This window comes from Pongo abelii, chromosome X (assembly GCF_028885655.2).
Source record: "Pongo abelii isolate AG06213 chromosome X, NHGRI_mPonAbe1-v2.0_pri, whole genome shotgun sequence".
NCBI lineage: Eukaryota > Metazoa > Chordata > Mammalia > Primates > Hominidae > Pongo > Pongo abelii.
In genome coordinates this window covers 129,748,670-129,775,801 of record NC_072008.2, presented here as the reverse complement: position 1 = coordinate 129,775,801, position 27,132 = coordinate 129,748,670, and the positions used below count along the sequence as shown (strand labels likewise).

General features: G+C 43.0%; 1 protein-coding gene, 1 non-coding gene and 1 pseudogene across 5 annotated transcripts in view; 1 reads left to right on the top strand and 2 right to left on the bottom strand.

The window, feature by feature from the left end:
* XIAP (X-linked inhibitor of apoptosis) overlaps positions 1-26,833 on the bottom strand; it is a 53,755-nt gene extending 26,922 nt beyond the window's left edge. The window contains exons 1-3 of one of the 4 annotated variants that reach the window (XM_024240948.2): positions 26,635-26,757; positions 26,247-26,373; positions 139-1,047 (exon numbers count right to left, since the gene is read on the bottom strand). In XM_024240948.2, the coding sequence (XP_024096716.1) occupies positions 139-1,015 (877 nt within the window). In that variant the 5' untranslated portion in view covers positions 1,016-1,047; positions 26,247-26,373; positions 26,635-26,757. Of the gene's footprint in view, positions 1-138; positions 1,048-25,974; positions 26,218-26,246; positions 26,566-26,634 lie in introns of those variants that run through there. The other 3 variants (XM_003779723.5, XM_054545029.1, XM_009235227.4) reach the window with 3 other exon arrangements.
* LOC112130885 (partitioning defective 6 homolog beta-like) lies at positions 7,362-8,074 on the top strand (annotated as a pseudogene).
* On the bottom strand, positions 12,128-12,236 carry LOC112131128 (U6 spliceosomal RNA). The gene has a single exon (XR_002913273.1). It is a non-coding gene; the product is annotated as a U6 spliceosomal RNA (small nuclear RNA).
* Positions 26,834-27,132: the final 299 nt, after the last annotated feature.

The window sequence follows — 27,132 nt, the reverse complement described above, 5'->3', positions numbered from 1 at the left end:
AATACATATATATATATATATAATCATGCCAAGTTATACCTAAATATTTACCAGTTCAGGGGCTAAGGGCATCTATTTACTTTTTATGAGCCCTGGCATACTTGGGAAACTATTTATTGGTTTTATAATAAAGTTTACCTAAAGCATAAAATCCAGCTCTTGCAAGCTGCTCCTTGTTAACTGAGTATATCCATGTCCCAAAAGTAAAGATCCGTGCTTCATAATCTGCCATGGATGGATTTCTTGGAAGATTTGTTGAATTTGGGAAATTCCTATCAGAACTCACAGCATCAGATTCACTTCGAATATTAAGATTCCGGCCCAAAACAAAGAAGCAATTAGGAAAGTGTCGCCTGTGTTCTGACCAGGCACGATCACAAGGTTCCCAATTTTTCAGTTTTCCACCACAACAAAAGCACTGCACTTGGTCACCAATACCTGTGTAGTAGAGTCCAGCACTTGCTAACTCTCTTGGGGTTAGGTGAGCATAGTCTGGCCAGTTCTGAAAGGACTTTAATCTAGCTTCTTCACTATACATGGCAGGGTTCCTTGGGTATATGGTGTCTGATATATCTACAACCTGCCCAGTTCTCAAAAGATAGTCTGCATGTGTCTCAGAAGGCCTGTCTAAGGCAAAATGATTTCTGCTTCCCAGATAGTTTTCAACTTTGTACTGACCATTCTGGATACCAGAATTTGTAGACTGCGTGGCACTATTTTCAAGATAAAAGCCGTTGATAAATCTGCAATTTGGGGATACTTTCCTGTGTCTTCCAACTGCTGAGTCTCCATATTGCCATCTATCTACAGCTGCATGACAACTAAAGCACCGCACGGTATCTCCTTCACCAGTATAAAGAAACCCTGCTCGTGCCAGTGTTGATGCTGAAACAGGACTACCACTTGGAAAATTAGCAAAAGTTTTTAATCTATTAAACTCTTCTACAAATTCTTCTTCCTTATTGATGTCTGCAGGTACACAAGTTTTAGATCCTTCAAAACTGTTAAAAGTCATCTTCTCTTGAAAATAGGACTTGTCCACCTTTTCTAAAAAGAGAACATTATATTAGGAAATCCAAAATGTGAAACACAAGCAATAGACTTTTGTTACAGGAGCTAACAAATTATCCACTTATGACATAAAAATAACTACACGACCGCTAAGAAACATTCTAATTCTAAATACTAGAGTTCAACACTACCACATCATTCAAGTCATAAAGTAAAATCTAGCATTTTTGTTTTCTCTTTTTGAGGAAAGTAATATTTAAGCAGGCAGAATAAAACTAATAATTTTTAAATGCTTATTTTACATAAATATGTAAACTGTGATGCAGAATATATTATAATTATTAACCATGTCAAATCATTAATTAGGAAAAACATGAAAGAAGCATAAAATATGCAGATTATTAAAGTCTATGCATAATTGTTATAATGAATCATTATATATTCAAGGCATCAAAGTTGTTTTTACAAGTTAAAAAATGTTCAGAATGTTAATGAATTAATTTTTAATATCTCTTTGCTTAGCAAAATGTTTTAATCATAATATTGGTTCCAATGTGTTCTTTAAGAGCATGAAATATTTCTGATTTTCATGCATGAATGAGAGCCCTTTTTTTGTTGTAACTGGATAATTACAGCTATATATGTAACAGTGCCCTCTAGAGGGTGGCTCAGGAAAAATTCTAAGTACCTGCAAACCTTAATTGCTGTTACTTTTTTTTTTTTTCCCCATGACATACATGTGCCCTGCGGTTACTTTTGCTATTAACTTCCCTTGGTCAAATAACAATCTGTTCAAATGGAAGATAAGTATTGTTGCAGTCTTATTAGAGCTGCCAAATGATAGCTGGTAATTTTAACCCAGATAAAATACTAAAAGGAACCCGTTAGGTTATGAGAAGGGTATAAATTATTAGAAAGATAATTTATCCTCCAAACCTGGACACTTCTCAAAGTGAAAAATCACACTAGTAATAATCACACTGGGACAACAGGCATAAATCAGGGTTGCCCCAGGCAAACTAGAGCATATGGTAACCCTAGTTATGAAGCAAACCTGGTTCTCCAGAATCTCCCACATTGCCTGATAACCTGCTCAGTATAAACTTGTCAAAGGCAAAATAAGAGAATGGTAACAATGACTCTGTCTCTATATTATGTGTGCATTAATTGATTTTTTTTTTTTTTTTGAGATGGAGTTTTGCTCTTGTTGCCCAGGCTGGAGTGCAATGGTGTGATATTGGTTCATGCGACCTCCGCCTCCCAGGTTCAAGCGATTATCCTGCCTCAGCCTCCCAAGTAGCTGGGATTACAGGCATGCGCCACCATGCCCGGCTAATTTTGTATTTTTAGTAGAGACGGGGTTTCTCCAGGTTGGTCAGGCTGGTCTCGAACTCCTGACCTCAGGTGATCCGCCTGCCTCGGCCTCCCAAAATGCTGGGATTACAGGTGTGAGCCACCGTGCCCAGCCATTAATTGATTTCTTGAGAAGAATTAGCTAGCTCTTTTGCCTTTATGTTGACACAATATGTCTTAGAATTTAATCTCTTTTGGAGTAACGTTCAACACAAAGTAAGCTGGCAATGGACTTAAGTCTTTCCTGGCCATGTCAATTTATAGTGGTATTAACTCATCATATACCTCAACAGCTGAGTTATATCTGCGGAAAACTTTTGGAATATAGTCTCCATGACTTCTGATGAATTATCATTTCCTAGATGTCTGAAAACATTCCAACATTAGGTTCAAGGCCCTTTGTTGAATCAGCACAATAGATGACAAAAATCAAGATTCAAAGAAACCAAGGCTGATCAAACTCCTTGTTCTACTCTTTCCCCCCTTCTCACTCTGCACTTGACTAGTCTTAAAAAAACCAGCCAGGCATGGTGGTTCCCACCTGCAATCCCAGCGCTTTGGGAGGCCAAGGTGGGCAAATCACCTGAGGTCTGGAGTTCAAGACCGGCCTGACCAACATGGAGAAACCCTGACTCTACTAAAAACACAAAATTAGCCGGGCGTGGTGGAGCATGCCTGTAATCCCAGCTACTTGGGAGACTGAGGCAGGAGAATCGCTTGAACTCGGGAGGCAGAGGTTGCAGTGAGCCGATATCGCGCCATTGCACTCCAGCCTGGACAACAAGAGTGAAACTCTGTCTCAAAAAAAAAAAAAAAGAAAAGAAAAAAAACCAAGGCTACCTGATAGGCTAATGAGATAAAATTTAATAGGGATAAGTATAAAGTCTTACATCTGGTTTTTAAAAAATATCTGGTGCATAGGCCGGGCACGGTGACTCATGTCTGTAATCTCAGCACTTTGGGAGGCCAAGGCAGCCGGATAACTTGAGGTCAGGAGTTCGAGACCAGCCTGACCAACATGGTGAAACCCCCATCTCTACTAAAAATACAAAAATTAGCCAGGCGTAGTGGCAGGTACCTGTAATCCCAGCTACTCGGGAGGCTGAGACAGAAAAATCCCTTGAACCCGGGCAGCGGAGGTTGCAGTGAGCCAAGATCATGCCACTGCACTCCATCCTGGGCGACAGAGCGAGGCTCCATCTCAAAAAAGGCCGGGCGTGATGGCTCACGCCTGTAATCCCAGCACTTTGGGAGGCCGAGGAGGGTGGGTCACCTGAGGTCAGAAGTTTGAGACCAGCCTGACCAAAATGGAGAAACCTCATCTCTACTAAAAAAAAAAATAAAAAAGAAAGAAAGAAAATTAGCCAGGCATGGTGGCGGACGCCCGTAATCCCAGCTACTTGGGAGGCTGAGGCAGGAGAATTGCTTGAACCCAGGAGGTGGAGGTTGCAGTGAGCTGAGATCGTGCCACTGCACCCCAGCCTGGGCGACAGAGAGAGCGTCTCAAAAAAAAAAAAAAATCTGTTGCATAACTAAAAGAAGATGGAGACTTAGTTTAAGAAGAAATCACTTAAAGGCAATCCTCCAGATTAAAACCTTGGGATTTTAATTAATTACAAATTCATCATAAGCCAACATTACAAGTCGACTAAAAAACTTACAGCAACTTCAGACTGCATTAGTGTCCAGATGTGCAACATCCAGATCTAATTCAGCTACCAAGGGATATTATTTCCAGTTCCAAATACATTTTGGAAGGGACATTAACAAAGTTTAACATCCTTAGGGAGCAATCGGGATGATAAAAATATCATATGAGAAATAGTTGGAATAGCGAAGGATATTTATCTCAAAGGGTGGAAAAACTGTGAGGGGAAGGGTAGAGAGGATAGACTAACTACCTTAAGATATCTAAAAGATTATCATGTAGAAAACAGATCCAAATTTTATATAGCTTGAGGGCAGAATTAAGGTCATTAAACACAACTATAAACAGTAGATTTTAACCCAAGGATGGGCTTTATAACAATTGATAGTAGCACCAAATGGATTGGGTTGCCTTGTAGATTATGAGTTCCTCCTATCACTTAAAGGAACTTCAGCATGGACTAGGAGACTGGATTAAACATTTCCAAGTCTATAATTATACTGAATAATTAATGCTCAGTATAATTCAAAACACATGAGAATTGCCTTCCCTGAGGTGTTAAATTTTATTTCAAGTCAATCAAAATAGATGTAAGTGGCCAAGCACAGTGGCTCACGCCTGTAATTCCAACACTTTGGGAGGCTGAGGTGGGCGGATCACTTGAGGTCAGGAGTTCAAGACCAGCCTGGCCAACATAGTGAAACCCCATCTCTACCAAAAACTACAAAAATTAGCCAGGCGTGGTGGCACACGCCTGTAATCCCAGCTACTTGGGAGGCCAAGGGACGAGAATCACCTGAACCTGGGAGGTGGAGGTTGCAATGAGCCGAGACTGCCACTGCACTCCAGCCTGGGTGACAGAGTGAGACTTTGTCTCAAAAAAAAAAAAAAAAAAGAAATATAAAATCAAAGATATTCTCATTTCACAATTTTGTGTAGTTCAAGTAGTCACCCTATTTCAGAAAATATTAGATAAAACCATCATTCAACATGAGCAGGAGAATCCCAATTTGAAGCTTTTGAGTGGAGATCTTATCTTCCCAGAGGTTGTTTCCATGCTAATAGTTCAGATTTCACTGTTTTGAAAAGTAAATATTTATTCAGAAGCACTCAAGTGAACAATATATACACATTAGCAGAGTGTGGGCTTTTTGAGAAGGAGGAACACCAGAATTACCAGAGTTTAAGAGTGAAAGGTGGAAGGATGACTGATGAAAGACAGAAACCTTGGGTTTGGAGGAAGGCACCAAACAAAAATGGTAAGATAGGGTAAAAAAAATATAGGATCTAAGTGAAATGGAGGTGGGGAAAATGATACCACAGAAAACAAGTATATATGGAGCAGATGAATTGAGAATATAGAAGAAAATAGGGTACGAATATTGCACAAGGGTGACAAAAAGGTTTTTGAAGTGAAAAGGTGTGGGTGCAATAAAGTATGCTGGGATAATTTAAGGCTTCTCTGTGAAAGCATCTTCAGGCTTTGTACTGGGTAAGTGGAAAGGCAGGAAGGCACGGAAAGAGAAAAATCTCAAAGAAAGCTTTTGGTATAAAGGGGCTGGGAAGTCAGGAATCTTAAGGGTAACAGTAGTTGGGAAAATAGCACTACGGAAGCAAAAAATGGGACAAAAAGGACCAGCAAGCAATGGTGCATGTTTAAATGAAGGGTTTGGGAGATTCTACAATGGTGATATGTAAGGTTTTACAGTATACATGTATGTACACACATTTAGTCCAGTCAACTGTGTAAAGAGAGCCACCAGGAGGTGCCAAGGAGAGGAAGTTGACAGCTAATCTAGCGAGAATGTGGGAATGCGGAGGTGGGGGATACAGAAACAAAGGCACATACAAAACCCTGGTGTCTGTATACGACACAAAAGTTTCTATTTCTCCCCCCTTTTTTTTTTTTTTTTGAAACAGAGTTTTGCTCTTATGGCCCAGGCTGGAGTGAAATGGCGTGATCTCAACTCACTGCAACCTCCGCCTCCCAGGTCGAAACCATTCTCCTGTCTCAGCCTCCCAAGTAGCTGGGATTACAGGCACCCGCCACCACGCCTGGCTAATTTTTTTATTTTTAGAAGAGATGGGGTTTCAACATGTTGGCCAGGCTGGAATTGAACTGCTGATCTCAGGTGATGCACCTGCCTCGAACTCCCAAAGTGCTGAGATTACAGGTGTGAACCACTGTGCCAGGCTGCTTTTTTTTTATTATTAGGGTTTTCTTTCTTTTTTTTTTTTTTGAGACAGAGTTTCACTCTTGTTGCCCAGGCTGGAGTGCAATGGTATGACCTCGGTTCACCGCAACCTCCACCTCTTGGGCTCAAGTGATTCTCCCACCTCAGCCTCCTGAGTGGCTGGGATTACAGGCGCCCGCCACCACACCCGGCTAATTTTGTATTTTTAGTAGAGACGGGGTTCCTCTACGTTGGTCAGGCTGGTCTTGAACTCCTGACCTCAGGTGATCCGCCCGCCTCGGCCTCCCAAAGTGCTGGGATTATAGGCATGAGCCACCGCGCCCAGCCTTAAGGTTTTCTTTTTTGAGACGGAGTCTTGCTCTGTCGCCCAGGCTGGAGTGCAGTGGCGCAATCTAGGCTCACTGCAACCTCTGCCTCCCGGGTTCAAGGGATTCTCCTGCCTCAGCCTCCCAAGTAGCTGGGACTATAGGCACGTGCCACCACACCCAGCTAATTTTTTGTATTTTTAGTAAAGATGGAGTTTCACTGTGTTAGCCAGGATGGTCTCGATCTCCTGACCTCGCGATCCGCCCGCTTCGGCCTCCCAAAGTGCTGGGATTACAGGCGTGAGCCACTGAGCCCAGCCAAGGTTTTCAAATACGTAGAATAAAGGTTATTTTAATGGGGAAAAGGATATAAGGTAGAATGCACGCCAGATTACCATTGCATGAAAATGCATACTTATAGACAAGACTCGGAAAGTAATATTAAATAAATCGAGAAAATGTTAAGGTGACAGGATTATAAGTGATCTTTTTCTCCAGAATGTCTTTAATAATATTGTCACTTAAAACCTCTCTTTCTGGCCAGGCGCGGTGGCTCATGCCTGTAATCCCAGCACTTTGGGAGGCCAAGGCAGGCGGATCACGAGGTCAGGAGATGGAGATCATCCTAGCTAACACAGGTGAAACTCCGTCTCTACTAAACATTCAAAAAATTAGCTGGGCATGGTGGCGGGCGCCTGTAGTTCCAGCTACTCGGGAGGCTGAGGCAGGAGAATGGCGTGAACCTGGGAGGTGGAGCTTGCAGTGAGCCGAGATCGTGCCACTGCACTCCAGCCTGGGTGACAGAGTGACTCCGTCTCAAAAAAAAAAAAAAATCTCTCTTTCTGTGGTTTTGTCAACCACAGAAAAAGGCTATATCCAGTCACTGCTATGCTCTAAGACTTCAGACCTGTGTCTTCAATCATAGATGTGGATGTTCTCCCAGGAACTAAGCATCCCCTAGGACTCTATATGCAGGATGGTTCTAGCCTAAGGGAGACACCACATGGCTGAGAGAGCATCCCAGGGATCTTTTATATCCTGGCTTGTTCCAGGCCTGGCTCACAGCACAGAACTATGAACTGTTAATGATGAAGTTTTTAGAAGTTGATGGTACATAAGTTTCAGGGAAGCATCTCAATCAAGTAAACAGACATGATGAGTACAAACAGCAGCCACCTCATCCTAACAGTGAGACCAGCAACCAGGAGAATAATGTTACTGGGAACAGTCAGATTTCTGGTAGCTCCAGCCAATCTGCTGATAATAGCCTTCTTGCTTAACCACAGCAGATTGAACCAAACTTTGAGCCAAAGGATGAAGACAGTGGGGAAGGTGACAATATTATTTAAGATAATGGTGTACCACAGAAGACTGCTAAAGCCATTCCTACCATCAAAAGCCTGGAATCGTTAACACAAACAGAACAAACTCACTTTTGAGTCTCGACAGAATGATTTTACTTCTTCTAATTAAGTGAATTTAGCAGTAGTACAAACATAGAATTTGAAACATATGCTCCAGATCAAAAACTCTTAGAAGATGGAACTATCACAACATTATGAAACCATCATTTGAATGTTTTCTGAATGAGGATGTCATAGGACTTGTAAATTTGGGTAGTTTAAGAGCTTTTAAACCTCTGAGCCAACGACCTAGAATAGGCATGAGAACAATAATATTACAAGTTTGAAATGTTATTAAAATAAATAGAAACAGAAAGTAGATTAGTGGTTGCCTAGGGCTGGGGAGGGGGAAATAGGAAGTGACTACAAATGGTTACTGGGGTTGTTTCTGGAGTAATGAAAATGTTCTAAAATTAGATTGTGGTGACAGTTGCACAACTCTGCATATACTAAAAGCCACTGAACTATATACTCTAAATGGATCTACGGTATATAAATTTTACCTTAATAAAGCTGTCAGAATGTTATTAAAATAGTAGTTTGGTAACTGCATAAACTTTGGTGGATGAGAGGTGATTTTAAGTCTAAAACAAAGAGGCTTTTGCTAATGAAATTATGTGCTTTTGATATGGAAAATGGGATGTTAGTACATTTTCAGAACTAGGTGAGAGGACTAAGTCATTTCTGTTTGAAGTGGTTACATATTTAACCTGTTTCACAGAGCCCAGTGAATTTTTCCTTTAACTATATTCTTTAAATTCTTTTTTTTTTCTTTGAGACAGAGTCTCGCTCCCAGGCTGGAGTGCAGTGGTGCGATCTTGGCTCACTGCAAGCTCCACCTCCCGGGTTCACACCATTCTTCTGCCTCAGCCACCCGAGTAGCTGGGACTACAGGTGCCCGCCACCACGCCCGGCTAATTTTTTTGTATTTTTAGTAGAGATGGGGTTTCACCATGTTAGCCAGGATGGTCTCGACCTCCTGACCTCGTGATCCACCCGCCTCGGCCTCCCAAAGTGTTGGCATTACAGGCATGAGCCACCGCGCATGGCTATATTCTTTAAATTCTAATGAGAAAAAGTTTGATTCTATCTCTTGGTACTGGAGGACCTCAGTTCTTATATCCCCAGTGTTCTTACTTCTAATGTTGTTCTTCTGTTGCTAATTGTAACAAATCGCTTTCTGGAATGCTTTTTCTAACTTTTAAGAAATTAAGCCAATTACTGTTTTTAGGAGTTGCTTTCCACATTATGAAGCACTTGAAGCTATGTTCCTGAATTACAAAATTCTCTGACAGTTGTTCAAATTGGTGTTTGTACATCCTGTAGCTTATATATTTAAAAACTAATTCCAAACAGGTATAGTTTGTGTTGTAAAAAGCAGTTAATGGCCGGGCGTGGTGGCTCATGCCTGTAATCCCAGCACTTTGGGAGGCCGAGGCAGGCGGATCACTTGAGGTCAGGAGTTAGAAACCAGCCTGGCCAACATGGCGAAAACCCCATCTCTACTAAAAATACAAAAAGTAGTCAGGCATGGTGGTGCATGCCTATAATCCCAGCTACTCAGGAGGCTGAGATATGAGAATTACTTGAACCTGGAAGGCGGGGGTTGCAGTGAGCCCGGATCGTGCCACTGTACTCCAGCCTGGGTGACAGAGCAAAACTCTGTCTCAAAAAAAAAAAAAAAAAAAAGGCAGTTAATTTCACTGACTCTGGTAATATGAGACTCTCTCCTTTAACATTCTTGTGTTTACTCCTAATTTCACTAGAAAGCATTCCCTTTTTTGTGTGTCCATCTGTACATTGGAATGCTTTTGTACTCTTTTAATGTATTCAAGTAGTGTGAATGTTTTTGATAAAAAACGTACCAAGATTAAAAGATTTTTACACACAGAACAAACCTGTGTATTTTTTCATACAACGATTTTGGATTTTCTTTAATGGGATTATTCTAGGAAGACTGCCTAACATTGATAGAAATATGTGGTATTTACCACTGATGGGTAGAGTTTACTCATATTATTTTCCTTTTTATTTAAATTTTTTTTTTTTTTAAAGACAAGGCCTTGCTCTGTTGCCCGAGTTGGAGTGCAGTAGTGTGATCATAGCTCACTGTAACCTCGACCTCCTGGGCTGAAGCAATCCTCCCACCTCAGCCTCCTGAGTAGCTGGGACTATAGCCACACACCACCATGCCCCACTAATTTTAAAAAGTTTTCTTAGAGATGTGGTTTTTCTATGCTGTTCAGGCTGGTCTGGAATTCCTGGACTCAAGCGATACTCCTGACTTGGCCTCCCAAAGTGTTGTGATTATAGGCGTGAACCACTGTGTTTAACTAGTTTTTTACTATTATGAACAATGCTGGAGTGAATGACCTTCTATCTAAACCTACTTATGTAATGTTTGCTTTTTGCACCAATAATAGATGGCCTCAAACAGGGCAGTGTCCTGTCACTACCTCCATTTAATCTATCTTGTTTTTGACTAGTAACAGTCTTAAGAAGCATTTGACTAAAGTAGTTGGGGAAAAAAAAGCAGCATGAGGCCATATGCGGTGGCTCACCCCTGTAATCCCAACACTTTGGGAGGTGAAGGCGGGAGAATCACTTGAGCCCAGGAATTTAAGACCAGACTGGGCAACGTAGGCCAAGGAATTCCAGGTTACAGTAAGCTGTGACTGTGTCACTGCACTTCAGCCTATACAACAGGTCAAGACACTGTCTTAAAAAACAAAAAAAGTAGTCTGAATACACTTATAAATCTATAAGAAGGCTGGGTGCAGTGGCTCACACCTGTAATCCCAACACTTTGGGAGGCCGAGGTGGGTGGATCGCTTGAGTTCGGGAGTTCAAGACCAGCCTGGCCAACATGGTGAAACACCGTCTCTACTAAAAATACAAAAATTAGTCGGGCGTGGTGGCGCATGCCTGTAATCCCAGCTACTCGAGAGGCTGAGGCAGGGGAATCGCTTGAACCTGGGAGGCAGAGGTTGCAGTGAACCGAGATGGTGCCACTGTACTCCAGCCTGGGCGACACTGCGAGACTCTGTCTCAAAAAAAAAAAAAAAAAAATCTATAAGAAAAAGATTAATACGTTGATAGAAAACAGGCAAATTTACAAGTGGGAAATATTAACGGTCAACAAACATATGCAACAATGTTAAACCTCATTAATAATCAAAGAAATAAACACTTTAAAAGATAACATTTTTATCCTATTTGGCAAAGGTCAACATTACTACCAACAACGAAAACACAGTGGCTGGAGAGTATGAAGCAAGAGGTATCTGCCTGTTAGAACTAAAAACTGGTACGTCTTTTCTGGAAGGTAATCTGGCAATATATGTTCTAAAAGTCTTAAATATATGATTATCTCTTGAACCACCCATTCTAGTTCTAAACATATTCTCAAAAAAAATAAAAATAAAAATAAATAAATAAATAAATCCCTGATCAGGCCAGGCGCGGTGGCTCACGCCTGTAATCCCAGTATTCTGGGAGGCCAAGGCAGGCGGATCACCTGAGGTCAGGAGTCCAAGACCAGCCTGGCCATGGTGAAACCCCGTCTCTACTAAAAATACAAAAAATTAGCCAGGCATGATGGTGCACGCCTGTAATCCCAGCTACTCGGGACACTGAGGCAGGAGAATCGCTTCAACCTGGGAGGCAGAGGTTGCAGTGAGCTGAGATCGTGCCATTGTACTCCAGCCTGGGAAACAAGAGCAAAACTCCGTCTCAAAAAAAAAAAAAAAAAAATCCCTGATCAGCCAGGCGCAGTGGCTCATGCCTGTAATCCCAGCTCTTTGGGGGCTAAGGTGGGTGGATCACTTGAGGTCAGGAATTCAAGACCAGCCTGGCCAACATGGCAAAACCTAGGTTCCACAAAAAAAAAAAAAAAAATACAAGAATTAGCTGGGGGTGGTGGCACACACCTGTAGTCCCAGCTACTCAGGAGACTGAGGCAGGAGAATTGTTTGAACTCGGGAGGTGGAGGTTGCAGTGACCCGAGATTGCGCCACTGCATTCAAGCCTGGGCAACAGAGGGAGACTCCATCTCAAAAAAAAAAAAAAAAAAAAAAAAAAAAAAATCCCCCATCATTTCATTATGAATGTATATATAAGGATGTTCCATAAAGTGCTATTTACTAGAAACAATTCAATATCTAACAAAAGAGGACAATACTATGGTAATATGGGCCACCAGGTAACCATTAAAAATTCATGTTCAGGATGTATTTTAAAAATATACATATATTATACAGGGGCCATGTTAACCTTCTCTGTATCATTCCAATTTTAGTATATGTACTGCCAAAGCGAGCACCATGATGTTGTATTAAGTGGAAAAAGCTGGTTACAAAATAATGTTGTATTGTATAACCCAAATTATAAAAAATACAGATATATAAAGACAGGCTAAATTACATATCAAAATTCTGCTGTGGTTATCTCTGAGCAGTGAGATTAAATTATTTTCTTTGCGCTTAACTTTCTAAATTCTATAACAGCAAATATATTAGATTCTAATGAAAAGAAATAAGCAGGTGGACTCTTGATTAGTCAGGCACCCTTGTACAATCCTGCCAACCAGACTATGGGTGTAATCTGGTTATTTGCCATGTGACAATGCTTCCTCCCTCTGTGAATACACTGGCCAAGTAAACTATCAATAGGCAGGGCCTGGTAATGCAAAGTTTTGGCTTTTCATTCACAGAAAGTAATTTTTATGACTTAGAAAGGGAAGGATACGTTCTTTGGTTCTTATCTTTTTGCCTATCCTGAGAATTTCTGCCAGCTTGTTACATAGGTAACTGCCTCTGAGCAACCCACCAGGTTTTTTTGTTTTTTTTTTTTTTCAGACGGACTCTCGCTCTGTCACCCAGGCTGGGATGCAGTGGCGCAATTTGGGCTCACTGCAACCTCCGCCTTCCAGGTTCAAGCAATTCTTCTGCCTCAGCTTCCCAAGTAGCTGGGATTACAGGCGTGTGCTACCAGGCCCAGCTAATTTTTTTTTTTTTTTCTATTTTTCGTACAGATGTGGTTTCACCATGTTGGTCAGGCTGGGCTCAAAACTCCTCACCTCAAGTGATCCACCTGCCTCAGACTCCCAAAGTGCTGGGATTACAGGTGTGTGCCGCCACGACGCCTGGCTGATTTTTGTATTTTTAGTAGAGACAGCGTTTCATCATGTTGGCCAGGCTGGTCTCAAACTCCTCATCTTAAGTGATCTGCTCGCCTTGGCCTCCCAAAGTGCTGGGATTACAGGCGTGAGCCACCGTGCCTGGCAATCATCAGGTTTCAAAAAGAGAGAGAGAGAGGGCCAGACATGGTGGTTCATGCCTGTATTCCCAGCACTTTGGGAGGTCAAGGCAGGAGGATTGCTTGAGCCCAGGTATTTGAGGCCAGCCTGGGCAACATGGTGAGACCCCATCTCTACAAAAAAATAAAAATAAAAATTAGGCCAGGTGAGGTGGCTCCCGCCTATAATCCCAGCACTTTGGGAGGCCGAGGCGGGAGGATCATCTGAGGTCGGGAGTTCAAGACCAGCCTGACCAACATGAAGAAACCCCGTCTCTACTAAAAATACAAAATTAGCCAGGCGTGCTGGCGCATGTCTGTAATCCCAGCTACTCAGGAAGGCTGAGGCAAGAGAATCACTTGAACCCAGGAGGCCGAGGTTGAGGTGAGCCGAGATTGCGCCATTGTACTCCAGCCTGGGCAACAACAGCGAAATTTCATCTCAAAAAAAAAAAAAATTAAAAATTAGTCGGGCATGGTTGCACATGCCTGTAGTCCCAGCTACTAGGGAAGCTGAGGTGGAAGGACTGCCTGAGCCTGGGAAGCAGAGTCTGCAGTGAGCTATGATTGTGCCAATGCACTGTACCCTGGGAGACAGAATGAAAAGCTATCCAAAAAAAGAGAGAGAGGGATACAGGTCAAGTCCCAGAGATAAAAGCAGTCATCAGGTCATGTCCATGGTGGTTGGCCAGAAACAAATGCCTTTTGGTCCACTGCTTGAGTGGCAGTAAACCAGCAGCAGAAGAGAAGGGCTGAGAAACACAGGTGATAGCTGATTGCTACTTATTGGGTTTCTTTTTTTGTGATGGAGTCTTGCTCTGTCACCCAGGCTAGAGTGCAGTGGCGTGATCTCGGCTCACTGCAACCTCCATCTCCCAAATTCAAGTGATTCTCCTGCCTTAGCCTCTTGAGTAGCAAGACTACAGGGGCGCGCCACCATGCCCGACTAATTTTTGTATTTTTAGTAGAGACGGGGTTTCACCATGTTGGCCAGACTGTTCTCAAAACTTCTGACTTCAGGTGATCTGCCCACCTCAGCCTCACAAAGTGCTGGGATCACAGGCGTGAGCCACCACACCTGGCCAACTTACTGTTAACTTGAGTTGAAAATAAAAGGACTTGCTAAGTGAGACACTAGTGTGCCAAAAAAAAAAAAAAAGGACGAAAAAAAGGACTTCTTGTGGAAAAATTTTTCTGAGTGATATCTATCTTTGGAGTTATGAACTGTTCATCCACTGCCTTGTAAAAATTTACAATGACTTTGGGGCCTGGTAAGAAGAAAGAAGTCTCCGCGAACTTTCGGCAAAAACTTCCCTAAAATAATTTTAACAAAAAGAGCAGCTCAGAATCAAGTATACTAAAAAGCATAATCATTATTATTATTACTACGAGATGGAGTCTCGCTCTGTCACCAGGCTGGAGTGCAGTGGCACAATCTCAGCTCACTGCAACCTCCGCCTCCTGGGTTCAAGCGATTCTCATGCCTTAGCCTCCCGAGTAGCTGGGATTACAGGCACGTGCCACCATACCCAGCTAATTTTTGTACTTTTAGTAGAGACGGGGTTTCACCATGTTGGCCAGGATGGTCTTGATCTCCTGATCTCGTGATCCTCCCGCCTCATTCTCCCAAAGTGCTAGGATTACAGGCATGAGCCACCGCACCTGGCCATTATTATATTTTGTAGACACTCATGAGCAAAAATTGTTCATAATAACTATGTCTTGCTGGACAGGATAATAAAAATCATTCTCTTACTTTACAGATAAAGAAACTAATCCGCTTGGGAAACATAGGTAGACCCAGTCACTAAAAAAAAAAAAAAAAAAAAACTAAGGCATGGTGGCTGGAGCCTGTAGTCCCAGCTACTCGGGAGGATGAGGTGGGAGGATCACTTGAGCCTGGCCACTCTAGCCTGGGCTGATAGAACCAGATCCTGTCTCAAAAAAAAAAAAAGAAAAAAAAGAAAGAAAAAGAAACTAAAACATAAGGAAGGTAAATGATTTGACTAAGGCCATAGAGCTGATTAGTGGCATGGAACCGGAACTTACTGTACTCTGATACTTTGTCCAGATAACTTATTCTGACAGAGTGATTAGAAAGCAGTTCATACAATCAGATGGTTCCAGAAATGCCATGGATGACTTCATAAGCAGGTAATACCTACTCCTAGACATTTCTCAGAATGAAGTATTCTTTTTTTTTCTTTAAGAGATGGGGTCTCGACCGGGCTTGGCGGCTCATGGCCAGGTATGGTGGCTCACGCCTGTAATCCCAGCACTTTGGGAGGCTGAGGTGGGTGGATCACTTGGTCAGGAGTTCAAGACCACCCTGGCCAACATGGTGAAACTCGGCCCCTACTAAAAATACAAAAATTAGCTGGGCATGGTGGCACATGCCTGTAATCCCAGCTACCCGGGAGGCTGAGGCAGGAGAATCGCTTGAACCTGGGAGGCGGAGGTTGCATTGAGCCCAGATCGTGCCAATGTACTGCAGCAGCCTGGCTGACAGAGTGAAACTCCGACTCCCTCACACACACACACGCACACACAAAAAGAGATGGGGTCTTACTATGTTGCTCAAGCTGGTCTTGAACTGCTGGCCTCAAGTGATCTTCTCACCTCAGAGTGAAGTATTCTATTCCATGATCATGTTAGGATCTCAAGCAAGTACTTAAACAACTTTTTTTTTTTCTTCTGGGACAGGGTCTTGCTTTATCGCCCAGACTGGAGTGCAGTGTCACAATCTCGGCTCACTGCAGCCCCTGCCTTGCAGTTTCAAGCAATCCTAACACCTCAGCCTCCCGAGGAGCTGGACTCCAGGCAGGCGCCAGCACACTCAGCTAATTTTTAAATTTTTTTTGTAGAGACAAGGTCTCACTATATTGCCCAGGCTGATCAAACAAGCTATGGATAAGAGCCCACATCTTTTTTCTTTCTTCAGTAAAAATATTTAACTCTATCTGAAAGCTACAGTGCTATCTATATTCAAACATTTAGTACGTTTCTCTTCTGTCTAGGTTTTAATTTTTTTAAATGACACAAAGTAAAGGAAACTGTGCTACAAACCAAATTTAAATGATACAACATATTTCATGAGTGTCCGCATGTACCCAAATGCTATCTACAAACTAATTTTCATTTTCCTTCATCCCATCATTTTAGCTACAAGTAAGTACTTTCTCTACTAAACATGCTGAATTTAAACTAAAAATTTTCAATCTTGGCTGGGCATGGTGGCTTAAGCCTGTAGTCCCAGCACTTTGGGAGGTTGAGGTGGGGAGACCACCTGAGGTCAGGAGTTCGAGACCAGCCTCGCCAAAATGGCAAAACCCCGTCTCTACTAAAAATACAAAAAAATTAGCTGGGCATGGTGGCACGTGCCTGTAGTCCCAGCTACTCAGGAGGCTGAGGCACAAGAATCGCTTGAACCTGGGCGGCAGAGGTTGCAGTGAGCTGAGATCGCGCCACCGCACTCCAGCCTGGGCGACAGAGCGAGACTCCGTCTCAATTAAAAAAAAAAAAATCAATCCTATTTGGTTTAATGTAAGGTCAAAATTTAAGCATGGGCTTGTGTGATTCTACAGCTCCTCTTCTTTCACGATGTTACCTTTGATAATAACTAACATATGTAATGTGCTTTACAATTTAGAATGTTTTCATATATGGTATCTAATTTAACCTACATAATATATCATAGGCCTCATCTGAAATATGAGGAAACAGTGGTTCTGACTGTTACTCATCAAAGGTCATGCACCCAGTGATTATGACCAATATAGGTCTAAGGAAATTACTACAAGGATTACTGGCAGAAGGGACAGTCCAATGAGGTAGCAGAAAATGTTAGGCTTCTTTCCCTTTCAAGGCCTAAAAAATTAGCTAGAACCATAGAAAGGTTAAGTCACATGGTAATATATGCTGAGATGTCTGTGTTTTTTTTTTTTTCTTTTCTTTATTTTTGAGATGGAGTCTCACTCTGTCGTCCAGGCTGGAGTACAGTGGCATGATCTCAGCTCACTGCAACCTGCACCTCCCAGGCTCAAGTGATTCTCCTGCCTCAGCCTCCTAAGTAACTGGGATTGCAGAGGCGTGACCCAGCTTTTTTTTTTTTTTGTATTTTTTTTAGTAGAGATGGGGTTTCGCCCTGTTGGTCAGGCTGGTCTTGAACTCCTGACCTCAAGTGATCCACCCGCCTCGGCCACCCAAAGTGCTGGGATTTCAGGTGTGAGCCACTGCGCCCAGCAAGATGTCTGTATTTCTGTATTTAAGGTGAATAAAATGATTACAGAAATAAGAATAAAATTTCAAACCATAATATAAGTATTTATAAGTACCAGGGAATGCACAATGGCAGCAGCCTTGTCCAGTTTAAGAAATCAGCTTTAATCCACTTAGTTCAACATCTGACCATCTGAGATCAAGCTATTCTCAGTCTGTACAGGTAAACGTGACTTTTCACTATGACCCATATCCTCGAAAATACATAAAACTATATCATAACAAGGTGAATCACATGTATCCATAACAAAGACTGGGTACCAAATCATAACAAAATCAAATCCCAAAATGTATCAAACAGCAGAGCTACAAATGTATCATAATTTAAAACAATAAAAGCCCATGCCAAGTCCTGCAAACTGGACATAAGTATGTTTTTATCATATAAAGGATAACCTATTATTAACCATATACAGAGCAGATAAAATATATAATCCATAAATTTGGCCTCAAATTCCTGTTTTTGTTTTTTGAGATAGGGTCTTGCTCTGTCCCCCAAGCTGGAATGGGGTGCCCTGATCTTGGCTCACTGCAACCTCCACCTCCTGGGCTCAAGTGATCCTCCCACCTCAGCTTCCAGAGTAGCTGGGATTACAGGCGCATGCACAACCATGCCCAGTTAATTTTTCTATTTTTAGTAGAGATAGCATTTTACCATGTTGCCCAGGCTGGTCTTGAACTCCTGGGCTCAAGGGATCTCCCTGACTTGGCTTCCCAAAGTGCTGGGATTAAAGGCATGAGCCACCATGCCTGGCCTGGGATTGTTATATGGAATTTTTTTCCTTGACAAAATCTCAGATAATCAGGCTTAAAAACTATTATAATGAGTTTTGAATCGTTGGAATCAACTAGCCCTTAAGCCCAACCACCCTGGGTTTTTTGTTTGTTTGTTTGCTTGTTTGTTTTGAGACAGGGCCTCACTCTGTCACTCAGGCTACAATGCAGTGGTGCCCTCACGGCTCACTGCCGCCTTGACCTCCCGGGCTCAAGTGATCTTCACAGGCACGTGCCATCACATCCAGCTCATTTTTTTATTATTGGTAGAGACGGGGTCTCACGATGTTGCCCAGGCTGGTCTCAAACAATCCTCCCACCTCAGCCTCCCAAAGTGCTGGGCTTACAGGTATGAGTCACTACGCCTGGCCCTGTTACTTTACAGATGAAGAAAGTGCAGTATAAAATAATACACTGGATAAATAAAAAATGTATTTTGAAAGACTTCAGGCCGGGTGCAGTGGCTCACGCCTGTAATCCCAGGACTTTGGGAGGCCGAGGCAGGTGGATGACCTGAGGTCAGAAGTTTGAGACCAGCCTGGCCAACATGGTGAAATCTCATCTCTACTAAAAATGCAAAAATTAGCTGGGCATGATGGCAGGCACCTGTAATCTCAGATACTTGGGAGGCTGAGGCAGGAGAATCACTTAAACCCAGGAGGCAGAGGTTGCAGTGAGCTGAGATTGCGCCAATGCGCTCCAGCCTGGGCAACATGAGCAAAACTCCGTCTCAAAAAAAAAAAAAAAGCCAGGTACGGGGGCTCACACCTGTAATCCCAACACTTTGGGAGGCCAAGGCGGGTGGATCACAAGGTCAGGAATTCAAGACCAGCCTGGCCAACATGGGGAAACCATGCCTCCACTAAAAATACAAAAATTAGCCGGGCGTGGTGGCACATGTCTATAATCCTAGCTACTCAGGAGGCTCAGGCAGGAGAATCGCTTGAACCCAGGAGGCGGAGATGCAGTGAGCTGAGATTGTGCCACTGCACTCCAGCCTGGGGGACAGAGCGAGACTCTGTCTAAAAAACCAAACCAAACCAAAAAAAAAAAAAAAAAAAGACTGCTGGGCGCGGTGGCTCACACTTGTAATCCCAGCACTTTGGGAGGCTGAGGCAGGCTAATCACGAGGTCAGGAGATCGAGACCATGGTGAAACCCCGTCTCTACTAAAAATACAAAAACATTAGCCAGGCGTGGTGGCGGGCACCTGTAGTCCCAGCTACTTAGAGAGGCTGACGCAGAAGAATGGCATGAACCCGGGAGGCAGAGGTTGCAGTGAGCTGAGATCGCAACACTGCACTCCAGCCTGGGCGACAGAGCGAGACTCCGTCTCAAAAAAAAAAAAAAAAAAAAAAAGAAATGTTAACTATAGAATGTTGAATGGGGGAAAAAAGATTAAAACAACCTGTAGACAATATGATCGTAATTATTCTATTTCATAAATTTTCTATAATAAACACATATCTCTAGCCAGGCGTGGTGGCTCATGCCTGTAATATATATATATATATAATATATATAATATATATTATATATAACATATATAAAATATATATTATATATATTTTTATATATTATATATTATATATATTTTTATATATTATATATTTTATATATATTATTTATATTATATATATGTTTATATAATATATAAATATATATATATTTCTGAGACGGAGTCAGGAGCAAGACTCCGTCTCAGAAAAATAAATAAATACATAAAATAAAATAAGCCGGGCGTGGTAGTGCACCTGTAGTCCCAGCTACTTGGGAGGCTCAGGCAGAAGAATTGCTTGAACCTGGGAGGCAGAGGTTCAGTGAGCCAAGATTGCGCCACTGCACTCCAGCCTGGGTGACAGAGCGAGACTCCGTCTCAAAAAAAACCATATATATATAATATATATTATATATTATATATAATAATATATATTATATCATATATAATAATATATGATATAATATATAATAATATATAATATAATATATAATATATGATATGATATATTATATAATTATATATCATATCATATATTATTATAGAATATATATTATATAATATATTTAGAAACACATATTTCTTTTATAACTTAAAATATTCAAAGGCCGGTGCAGTGGCTCACGCCTGTAATCCCGGCACTTTGGGAGGCCAAGGCGGGCAGATCACATGAGGTCAGGAGTTCAAGACCAGCCTGGGCAACATGGTGAAATCCTGTCTCTACTTAAAATACAAAAAAGGCTGGGTGCGGTGGCTCACACCTGTAATCCCAGCACTTTGGGAGGCTGAGCCGGGTGGGTCACGAGGTCAGGAGTTTGAGGCCAACCTGGTTAACATGGTGAAACCCCGTCTCTACTAAAAATACAAAAATTAGCCAGTTGTGGTGGCGTGCGCCTGTAATCCCAGCTACTCGGGAGGCTGAGGCAGGAGAATTGCCTGAACCCAGGAGGCGGAGTCTGCAGTGAACAGAGATTGCGCCACTGCACTCCAGCTCTGGGCGACAGAGCAAGACTCTATCTCCCGGGGGAAAAAAAAGATTAAAAAAAAAAAAAAATTAGCTGGGTGTGGTAGCACATGCCTGTAATCCCAGCTACTTGGGAGGCTGAGTCACCAGAATCACCTGAACCCAGGAGGTGGAGGTTGCAATGAGCTGGGATCATGCACTGAACTCCAGCCTGGGTGACACAGCAAGACAATGTCTCAAAAAATAAATAAATAAAATAAAATATTCAAAATACCCTTTTTTTTTTTTGAGACGAAGTCTCGCTCTGTAGCTCAGGCTAGAGTGCAGTGGCACAATCTTGGCTCACTGCAAGCTCCGCCTCCCAGGTTCACACCATTCTCCTGCCTCAGCCTGCCAAGTAGTTGGGACTACAGGCGCCCGCCACCACGCCCGGCTAATTTTTTGTATTTTTTTTTTTTTAGCAGAGATGGGTGCCAGGATGGTCTAGATCTCCTGACCTCGTGATCCGCCCACCTCAGCCTCCCAAAGTGCTGGGATTACAGGCGTGAGCCACCACGCCCGGCCTTAAAATACCCTTTTTATGTTTTGAATTCAACACCTAAAATAACATATCAAAAATGTGAACATGTAAAGATGGGGTCACTGATATGCACAATCCCACAGCTAATTGGAAACAAAGTCAATAACCTAGGTACTGTGGTACCCAACCTAGGGATCTTTCCAAACACTGTAGCCCATGACCTCTAAGATACAGAAACAGTATTTGTTAAATTCTGAAGTATTTTTTATCTTATCACTACTGTTTGTCTCCTCATATCTACTCACACAATGTCCTTTAATAGTGCTAACAGGTTACATTTTATAATACTATTACCAGATTACCTCACAGAGATAAAGCTTGAGAATTGACAGCTCATGATAATCTCCCAGCCCCAAAAGAACAATGGAAAAACAAACAAACACACAAAAGCAAAATAAAAACAGACAAACAAAAAAAAGCAAAAAAAAAAAAAAAGAAAGGCAGCCCGGCGTGGTGGCCAGCACTTTAGGAGGCCAAGGCAGGCAGATCACGAGGTCAGGACAATGAGACCATCCTGGCTAACATGGTGAAACCCTGTCTTTACTAAAACACACACACACACACACACACACATATAAAATTAGCCGGGTGTGGTGGCGGGTGCCTGCAGTCCCAGCTACTTGAGAGGCTGAGGCAGGAGAATGGCGTGATGCTGGGAGGCAGTGCCTGCAGTGAGCCAAGATCGCGCTACCGCACTCCAGCCTGGGCAACAGAGCCAGACTCCATTGTCTCAAAAAAAACAAAAAAAAAAAACCAGAAGAAAGGCATTTATTTTGTCATATTTATCCTTGGAATCCTACCACATACTACAATGCCTGGAACACATTAAGTGCTCAATGAATGTTTATTTCATAAACTGTAGGTTTTGCTCTCTGCTAATACTACCTACCAGACTTAAATATTAGACCCAAAAAACAGTGAAATATCATTATTTTACATTTGGTATCTCTAAACATTTACAATATAAATACAGGATTTACTAAAGAAATTAATGTTTACAATGAAATAAAAGGAGAACATTTATTTACTAAATTAGTAAATTTAGTAAAATTTATGTTACTAAAATATTTTAAGCACTATACAAATTAGCTGGTCCATTAATCATAATAATTTTGAGAAACTGCTTACTTCCTGAAAATGAAAAAAAAAAAGGAAGACAAAATAAAATAAAAACCAAAGAAAAAAATAATAATTCTTAACTATTGAAATGGTCCTAGCTAACCTTTAGATATTATTACTTTGTCAGCCTAGTTGGAATCATCTAATGCACTAGAAAGCAATAAAATTACAGGTATAGTACAAGGGCCACTAGACTAGAACCTAGACTCTAGTCCAAGCTTTGCTAATAATCAGATATATTACGGTGGGCAATATATTTTTTTGAGTCTTAATCTATTTCTAAAAACTAGACAGCTGGGCCGGGCGCAGTGACTCACGCCCGTAATCCCAGCACTTTTTCACCTGAGGTCGGGAGTTTTGAGACCAGCCTGACCAACATGGAGAAACCCCGTCTCCACTGAAAATACAAAATTAGCCGGGCGTGGTGGCGCATGCCTGTAATCCCAGCTACTCGGGAGGCTGAGGCAGGAGAACTGCTTGAACCCGGGAGGCAGAGGTTGAGGTGAGCCGAGATCGCACCATTTCACTCCAGCCTGGGCAACAAGAGCGAAACTCCATCTCAAAACAAAAACAAAACTAGACAGCTGAACTCCTAATCACTATAAACTGTTTTAGTCTTAACTTTTTATTTGTTTTTGAGGTGGAGTCTCACTCTGTGGCCCAGGCTGGAGTTGAATGTTGCGTTCTCAGCTCACGGCAACCTCCGCCTCATGGGCTCAAGTGGTTCTCCTGCCTCAGCCTCCCAAGTAGCTGGGACTACAGGGGTGCACCGCCACACCCAGCTAATTTTTGTATTTTTAGTAGAGATGGGGTTTCACCATGTTAGCCAGGCTGGTCTTGAACTCCTGACCTCAGGTGATCCGCCCACCTCAGCCTCCCAAAGTGCTGGGATTACAGGTGAAAGCCACTGCACTTGGCCCTAGTCTTAACTTTTTTAAAAAATATATTCTTATCTACAAAGAGTCTACAATTCAGATTTTTGTTTGTTTGTTTTGTTTGAGACAGGGTCTCATTCTTTCGCCCAGGCTGGAGTACAGTGGCCCAATCATGGCTCACTGCAGCCTCCACCTCCCAAGGCTCAGGTGATCCTCCTGCCTCAGCTCCCCAAAGTAGCTAGGACTACAGGCACAAGCCAGCACGCCCAGCTAATTTTTGTATTTTTATTAGAGAGAGGGCTGTGCCATGTTGCCCAGGCTGCAGATATTTTCCTTGTGTCAATTTTTTTTTTTTTTTCGAAACAAAGGTGCGCTCTTGTCACCCAGGCTAGAGTACAATGGTGCAATCTTGGCTCACTGCAGCCTCTGCCTCCTGGGTTCAAGCAGTTCTCCTGCTTCAGCCTCCCGTGTAGCTGGGACTACAGGCGCACACCACCATACCCGCCTAGTTTTTTTAGTAGAGGCAGGGTTTCACCATGTTGGCCAGTCTGGACTCCAACTCCTGACCTCAGGTGATCCGCCCGCCTTGGCCTCCCAAAGTGCTGGGATTACAGGCATGAGCCACAGCGTCAGGTGTCAAATTTTTGTTGTGGTTTATTAAAAAAAGGGACCGAATTAGCCAGGTGTGGTGGTGGGCACCTGTAATCCCAGCTACTTGGGAGGCTGAGGCAGAAGAATCACTTGAACCCGGGAGGCGGAGGTTGCAGTGAGCTGAGATGGCGCCATTGCACTCCAGCCTGGGCAACAAAAGCGAAACTCTGTCTCAAAAAAAAAACATGGACTGGCCAGGCGAGGTGGCTCATACCTGTAATGCCAGCACTTTGGGAGGCCGAGGCGGGTGCATCACCTGAGGTCACGAGTTCGAGATCAGCCTGGCCAACATGGGTAAACCCGGTGTCTACTAAAAATACAAAAATTAGCCAGGTGTGGTGGCGCATGCCTGTAGTCCTAGCTACTCGGGAGGCTGAGTAGCTTGAACCCAGGAGGCGGAGGCTGCAGTGAGCCAAGATCGTGCCACTGCACTCCAGCCTGGATGACAGAGTAAGACTCCGTCTCAAAAAAAAAAAAAAATTAATTAATTAATTAATGAAAAAAAAAACCACCATGCTAATCTTCTTTGAATTGTTCCAATTTTAGTATATGTGCTACCACTGAAGCAAGTACCCAAATTTGACATTTTAAATGTGTTAAAAGTTTGCTACATTATTTGATAATCAACAAGCTTAGGACAATTTCTAAAAATATATGACGACTAGTAACATATTATTTTTACTATCTTACATTAGGGGAGAGCAATACAAGAAAACGGAACATGAGTATCCAATAATGAGGTCTGCTTTGTCAGCTGAGTTGACCCGAATCATACTGGATTTTACAGTACAAACCACTGATATGTATAAATACATATATGTACATAAATATGTGTACATACCATTGGTATATACTTGCTTATGTTGATATAGATATTTGTGTGGGAAGGTGTGAACTTTAAAACTTTTCAATTATGAAATCAATACGAATTTATAACAAATTCAAACCGTACATTAGGTCATGTGAAGTGCAAAGTAAAAAGTCTTCTACCTCTCTTCTCCTCCATAAGTAACTACTATTAACATTTTTATTGTGTATCCTTCAAGAAACTATCTGGGCAAATGCAAGTATACACACATACATGTGAAGGTGTGTGTATAAATCTAAACTGTTGCCACTTCTTGAATGTGGGGGTGGGGGGGAATCTCAAGTACTCCATAAGCATGTTAAATACACTGAAATACATAGAAAGTGGTACCACAGTCACTTTCTATGGTACAAAGTATTATACTCTTCAGAAATGTGTGTTGAATTGAATACATTTAATTTTCATGCTTGGAGGCGATATGGAGCAATTGCGCAGAAAGAGTGGTGGGCAAGAAGCCAGATAACATGGGTTCTAATCTAACTAGTTGGATAGCCTTAAGCAAGCTATGAAATCTTCCTAAGCCGTGGTTTCTGGTTTTGTAAAAGGACAGGGTTTGACTAAGATCCCTTCCAACTCTAAAATGTTATAATTCTAAGATGGCCGTCTGTAACGCTGTTCATTGACTGTAATAAATATTATGGGGAAAAAAACAAAAAGAAACACTACTGCAACCTCCAGTCTTACAAATGTCTATGAGTCATTAAACTATCAAAGTATAGTTGTGACAGAACTAGCGACATAATTATATTTGAAAGCAAACTACTAGATTATTAAAATCTGACAGGTTAAGAGTTTTTTAACAAAGGTTGGATTGACGTTGTTCCTTTTTCGGAGGTGGAGGGAGCTACTGCTTAGTTTGAGAATAAACACTCCTCTCCCCGAAAAGAAAACAATTTAAGTGTTATGGAGTTAAAATAATGAAACAAAGTCAAATTACATTTCGTTTTACAGAACATGCCGGAGAGGTGACTGGGAAAGCAGATTGGAAAGAATCACTAGCTAATTTCCTCTTCCGGAAGCTCTTTGGCCCTTATTCTTTAAGTTTCATATGCCCTCTCCAGACACACTCCACCCTGCTTCACACAAGCCACAGGTTATCACATGGGGAGGAAATCCCTTTGATCATATTTTTTTAAAAAGTTCTTTGCCTCAATTTACCTTAGGTGTCACAGGGTTTAGGAAGGCAATCCTGCGGGCCTGAAGTCACCCACCCACCCACGCCTGCCGTCGGCAGTCCGAGGAACCCCGGCAAGCAGCCTGGGCCGGGCCACCCCTGCCGGGCGGGCGCGGCCTTCCAGCCCTCCCCAGCAGCGCCGGCCCGAGGGAAATGGAGAGGAAAAGAAGAGAGGGGAGGGAGGGGAGGGAGGAGAGGGGAAGGAGGGGAAGGAGGGAAAGCGGGGGAGGGGAAAGCCTACACAAGCTGTACCCACCGCGCCAGGACAGCCGGCCCGAACTGCCCCGCGGCGATCGGCTCGGTCCAAGGGGAGGGTCCCGGAGGAGGCGCAGCCCGAGCCCCAATCTGGAAATGCCAACTCCGCTCTGCGGCTTGGCCCCAGCCTAGGTGAAGGAAACGGAAGTCCCTTCGTCTCCCTCACGCGCCTCCACCGGCCGGCCCATCCCCTGGAGAAACCCGGAGTCGTGAAACCCGAAGTGTGTCCACGTCAGGGCCTCAAAGAGACACCGGGCGCGGTCCGTCAGTCTCCCGGCCCGGGCTGCGCCACTGGGCCGGCTGTGTCCTTCCCACCCCCGGCCGGGAGGTCAGCCTCCTGCCCTGCAAAGCCCCTCCTTCTTCCCCCCCTCCGCCATTTTTCAACTTACCACTTGGGCCGGGCATCCCTCGATGAGCGCCACGCCGGCTCCGGGCGCCGCCAAGGTCCCGCCACCTCCCCGAACCGGAAGGGGGCAGTAAGAAAAAATCAGGCCCTTGCAACCCCTACCCCCACCCCCACCCGACCCCCCCGCCCGGCTGGAACGGAGAAGCTGACCTAGCGGCGCACATGCGCAGTGAGCACCTCGTAGTCTCCGCCCCCAGCTCCAGTGTTTCTTCTTTTAGTCTCAAGGATGGTTTTTCCCACGGTTTTTACCTGTTGGGCCCTGGGGTTGGGGAATAGGGGAAGAAAGGCACAAGGACAAAAAAGAGGAGAAGGGGCGAAAATGTTGAGTTATTACTATAGATCAGGTACTGTGTTAGGCATATAACGTGTTCTTTGTTGTAATGTTGACAACCCTGTAAGATAAACACTGTCTTTGGGGGTTTAATAAGCCCATCTTACAAAGGAAACTGAGGCCCAGAGGGGATAACTATCCCAGTATCAC